Source organism: Dichomitus squalens (assembly GCF_000275845.1).
Source record: "Dichomitus squalens LYAD-421 SS1 unplaced genomic scaffold DICSQscaffold_65, whole genome shotgun sequence".
In the NCBI taxonomy this organism is placed as follows: Eukaryota; Fungi; Basidiomycota; class Agaricomycetes; order Polyporales; family Polyporaceae; genus Dichomitus; species Dichomitus squalens.
Genome location: NW_006766947.1, coordinates 123863 through 128723, shown reverse-complemented (window position 1 = coordinate 128723; position 4861 = coordinate 123863). Strand labels below are relative to the sequence as shown.

Sequence of the window (4861 nt, the reverse complement as noted above, 5' to 3'; positions counted from 1 at the left end):
ATGATGCTTGGCCAGAAGACAAGCTGCACGGACGCCGGTAGCAACACAGGGCGTGGGGTGGCATACGCTATTTCGACATCGGGGCTGCATCTAGGTGAGACTTCGGGCAAGATACGATGACTCGGAGGCGGAGAAATGAGTGGTCGAGCATGTTTGGAAAGGATGGGATGAAGGGTAGCCTGAAGCGCGAGGGCGATCAGCTCGGCATCAACGCAGAGACCTGAGTGGCAGCGACATGCGATTGACATTATAACTCATGGTGTTTCTAGTATCTATACAAATGTACCGTACAGTCTTGCACGGTCTTGCACGATCGCGTGCCTCTGGCGGATTGTTGCGCGGTCTTGCGACCTTTGCCCAAGTCTGGCGCGGTATTGCAAGTATGGTACGGGCAGGCCCCTATGGCTCCCATATTGGGCGTCGGCGCCAGCTCGCACCGCATTCCGCGCTTCATGCCCCAACCGCAATCCTGGAAGAGATATTTACAGTTTTGCTGATGCCGACTGCTCGGAATCACCGTTCGTTCCAACGTGCTTGGCCGCCCTTACTCACTGGCGCTCATACGCCGCCGATTATGATTCTGCACGGCCGGTGAGAGCGCAGTTGGCGAAGTCGATCTCGCCATCTATCTTCCCCCTCAGTCACTGCGCAGCGCAGCTTCTCTCCTGCCGTAGCGTTCTAGCCGCCCATGAACATCCCCTACTTGACCGACATACTGACCAGCTCCATCAGCAGAGTACCGAGCGCCTTGAGCCTCAGCTGCGAGACGGTGTCCCATGCTATGCGGCCCGATGTTGGCGTGATGTCTTCAGTAGATTGCCTGGGTCCAAGGATCTCAATAATGACGCACACTGCAGGATCGGTACCCAGGGACATCGTGTTGGTCCAAAATCTGGCTTACGTTGTTAAACGAGGATCTCTGAGAGGAAAGGAGGATTGGCATTGTGGGGACACGCTTTTCTTAGCCGAAGCCCTGTGTATATATACTACCTGGGCTCGCGCCCTCGATCAATAGAACCCATTTGATGGGCGCTTCTCCAAGGGGCAACAACCGCCCTCGGGTGCCCAGCAGCCCACCTGAAATATCCATTTAAGTCAACTTCATGATGCCATCTCTAGACTTCGCCGGCTCCCCTTGCGATTTTCCGCCTAGACAGAATGTCCAGAAACGTGCTTCGCGCGAATGCTGACATAAATCACACATGGATGGGAGATCGAACATAAATTGTGTGCCATTATGCACTCATGTCTGTTGTCTCTCGGTGCTCTGGCAGATACACGTCTGGCGCTGATGCCTTGTGGTAGAAATACAAGTGCTGGGGTCCTATGATACATAGCAGCCGGGCTGGCGCTGGTATGCGGGGGAAGCTAGGTGCGCTAAAGATAGAAGTCAGCGAGGATGCACTCGTAGCTCATTGCCCTAAACGACGAACCTCATACGACCCGAGCTGCAGGCCCAAGATGCACCACGAGCTCGCGCCCCGACGAACTCCATCGGAGTCCGAGGAAACACAGCTCGGGCGGGCTCCCGCCGGCGACGGGATACAAGTCCACCATGTACAGCTGGTCAGCATCCCGACGCAGCGTGCGATGCTCACGCGCAGCCAGCGCTGCGGTGAGCACGCCGTTATCGCCTGGATGGAGAGGCTCGTACAAGGCTTCGTGTATCGCCTTCAGGACGTCCCCGACGGTGAGGGCTTGGGTGCCCCAGACCGTCTTCCTGAATTCGCGCCGGCGTGGAGCGGAAAAGCGCAGTATGCAGGAGGACATGCCAGGGCCCAACGCATGCTGGCTCGAAAGCTGGACGGGGAGGCCTCGCGGTCCTTGCGTCGTCCGCACATCCCACTTGAGTGGGAAGTGCTCGAGGACGCTGTGGATCGCAGGTGTGGGGAGAGCTTGTGCGGTGCCGGCGTACGTGTTTCCGCCGGTCCCGACGAGCGCGCCCTGTTCGACACCAGCGTACGTGTTTCTGCTGGTCCTGATGTTTGACACGGTAAGCAAGAAATCACAAGTGAAAGGAGAGGCTGGATAAGCCATGAGTGAATGACATACCCGATAGGCATCCCCGCCATGCTTGTCATAGGGTCTCCGTTCGACGCCACGAACATGTAGCCTGGAGGCTGAGCCACGTATGGGTGCCCATGTCCGAAGACAGGGTTGGTAGGAATGAGTTGCGTGCTAGGGACGACGTTGATAAGGATCTCAATGGTAACGAAGTTGGAAGCGGGAACGTACGCGTTGTTCGTGTGGGTCTGGCCGAGAGCAGCCAATGCGGACCTAGGCGAAGTGGGAGGTGTGTACTCATGCACTTCGGGCTCGGATGCAAAGCGAAGTTGCTTGGTCGTTGGATGCTCGTAGTTGTCCATCGTGGACGGTATTGGAGAGAGGATGGTAGTGGTGTGTGTTGAAGAGCACCAGGGTCGCTACAAGTCGGCTTTTATGCAGCAACGAAATCCTCATGATGCACCTGTGTGTGTCCAAAAAAGCTGTATGTCAGCAACTGGTAACGCTTTACGCCTCGTCGAACCGGGTAGCGCTCTACGCCTCGTCGTGCTAGGATGAGGCGTATCAAGCATGAGATTACATACCGAGATCCAGATTCATATGCCCGATACGACGAGGCACTTCAAAAGACAGTCGTGCTGTATCCATACTACTGGAAGCTCCAGCCCTTACCAGGCAACCCTACGAGCATTTGTGTGATCCGACATCATGCAAGGAAGATGTTTCATCAACACGATTCGAGGCAGCGGGACGATCGTTCTAGGGAACCCAGGCAAGGATGGCAGTCGAGCGAGTAGGGTAGCAACACACCTTGGCAACAAGAAGCAGTTAAGATGCTGATATAGTGAAGCACAGGCCAAGGCAGAGACTAGGAGGTGGCAGCGAGCTGAGCCGTGCCCCATCGGCGGAAGGAAAGCTGCGGGACGGAAGAGTCTAGACCGCCAGACCTGAGGCACCGGACATCGGAACCAGCGGGGCGAGACCAGCAAGATGAGCATTCGAGCACGCCTACAGATGACAGTAATTTTGGAGGACATCGGTCGAGGGCAGAAGAGCCTGCAAGGAGGTATTGCGATGCGGAGGGTTTAGTACGAGGTGTCCGTTGGCTGCTATTGAACAATAAGTAGTTGCCTTGGACACTGCCCGGTCTGGACCGCCTACGCGAATTGCTCCGGCGAACGACTGCCTGTGGCACATTGCGGGGTCAGAGACCAAAGAAGATATCTTAAAGCGGCAGACGCTCCGGAGAGCTGGGTAGGATGTGCTTGAAGTAGCCAGTCGGACTACCGGATCGCGCGTGTTGCTTCTTCTTTCCAAGGCGCCGCGCTGACAAGCCGCTCAGAATATGCATGAGCGGTGTCTGCGCGCTCGTCAAAGGCCAGCAACACCTGTAATCATCAATACGGCATTGGTCACAGGCTTCTCCCCGCACTACCCCGCATTTAGTAGCATAGCATAGCAACAGCAGAAATACTGAGACTGCCGAATCAGGATGCCAATGGGACCATGGGCAGATATAAGTCTCTATGGACGGGGCAGCACCCACCGCAGCTACACAATACTGCGCCACGTATCGTGAGTGTCATAGAATGATGGGCTGCGGTAAAGCTTAACGCTTGCCTCGTACACAGCGATCCGCCTCGGAGGCAAATGTATCTTCATTCTCGGAATATGCCCATAACCATGTACGGTACCGGATGGCACTCATGTTGAGCTGTCCTATCTGCATCCAAATGTCATTGCTCGTGAATGGAGAAAAAACCTGTGCGACAGTCAGGCTGAGCCATGCATGGTCGTGATGAAGCAGAGGGCGGGCGGGGTACGAGGTGAGATGACGCAGGAAAAGACGGCTGAGCCTGGTCCACGGCTCTCCACTCTACTTCGTAGAAGCCCTCAACAGATCTCCACGGATTATTCGTGCTGATATTGTACTTCAACATTAGATCAGTTGATCCCGAGCTGGTGCCCGTGAGAACGCTCTGAATTAGGCTCGTCCCCTGCCGAGATTCGGGGATCCAGATTCACACTCCGCACGTGAGGATCACCGAACGGCTGGTCCAACCGGGAGGCCTTTTGGCAGGACATCCCGATTTGGTACCCCGTGAGAGAAATGCCTTAGAGAAATTCGCGATGCAGCTCTCCGGGGAAACAGCCAGCCTGTCAGTCCTGTTAGTATGTCCGCTATAAGTTCTTAGGTGATCTCGAAAATAGATGCATTGTACAAGAGAGATATCACAAAGTGTCAGACTGGGATTGGTAGTCCGGAAACTGAGAGTACATGCTCAACGCCGGACTGGGAGGGTAACTAGAGTATAGTAGAGGGTCCATGGAGGCGTCGTAGGTAGTATGGGACTGCATGCGATGAGGCAGATATGGTGGTGCACGCGTCTCTGGCGAGGATGGGGGCGGCATAACTGAGACTGGGGAGGGAGATGGCACGTTGCCGTTTGCAGGAGAGGGAGCCGAGCACGCGTCTTCGTACCTATGTCTCATAACTGGCGTTGACAGACGTGGCTGCGCAGGTTGCTGGTAGTGGGGAAATGGTCGTATGGCTGTGGGGGAATATACATGCGGAGAAGGCGTGTATGTTGAACAGGCGCTGGTTTACACAGCTTGCCTAACACAGCCGTCACAAGATATGGAACGGCACAGCCGGTTACTGCAATAACCGAGGCTGTACTACTCATGTGGTACACACACAGCTTTGCTGTGTACGCACTGCTTCTCTGTGCGACTGTGCATCCTGGGAATGTACTGTATAGTACTACGTAGCCACAGATGTACGGTAGTATATATAGGGGATCTCTGTACCCCCAATCTACAGTTCAGTTCACTCGAACATCTCCTCTCATCGCTC

At 55.2% G+C, this 4861-nt stretch overlaps 2 protein-coding genes across 2 annotated transcripts; both read right to left on the bottom strand.

Annotated features, from left to right (window-relative positions):
* Nucleotides 1–572: 572 nt before the first annotated feature.
* DICSQDRAFT_174487 (uncharacterized protein) lies at nt 573–876 on the bottom strand (the record flags this gene model as incomplete). Its single annotated transcript, XM_007370329.1, has 2 exons — nt 573–625; nt 717–876. The coding sequence occupies 2 exons, from the start codon at nt 874–876 to the stop codon at nt 573–575; spliced, it is 213 nt and encodes a 70-aa protein (XP_007370391.1).
* Nucleotides 877–1434: 558 nt separating this feature from the next.
* DICSQDRAFT_129833 (uncharacterized protein) lies at nt 1435–2366 on the bottom strand (the record flags this gene model as incomplete). Its single annotated transcript, XM_007370328.1, has 2 exons — nt 1435–1978; nt 2053–2366. The coding sequence occupies 2 exons, from the start codon at nt 2364–2366 to the stop codon at nt 1435–1437; spliced, it is 858 nt and encodes a 285-aa protein (XP_007370390.1).
* Between the last annotated feature and the right edge of the window lie 2495 nt (nt 2367–4861).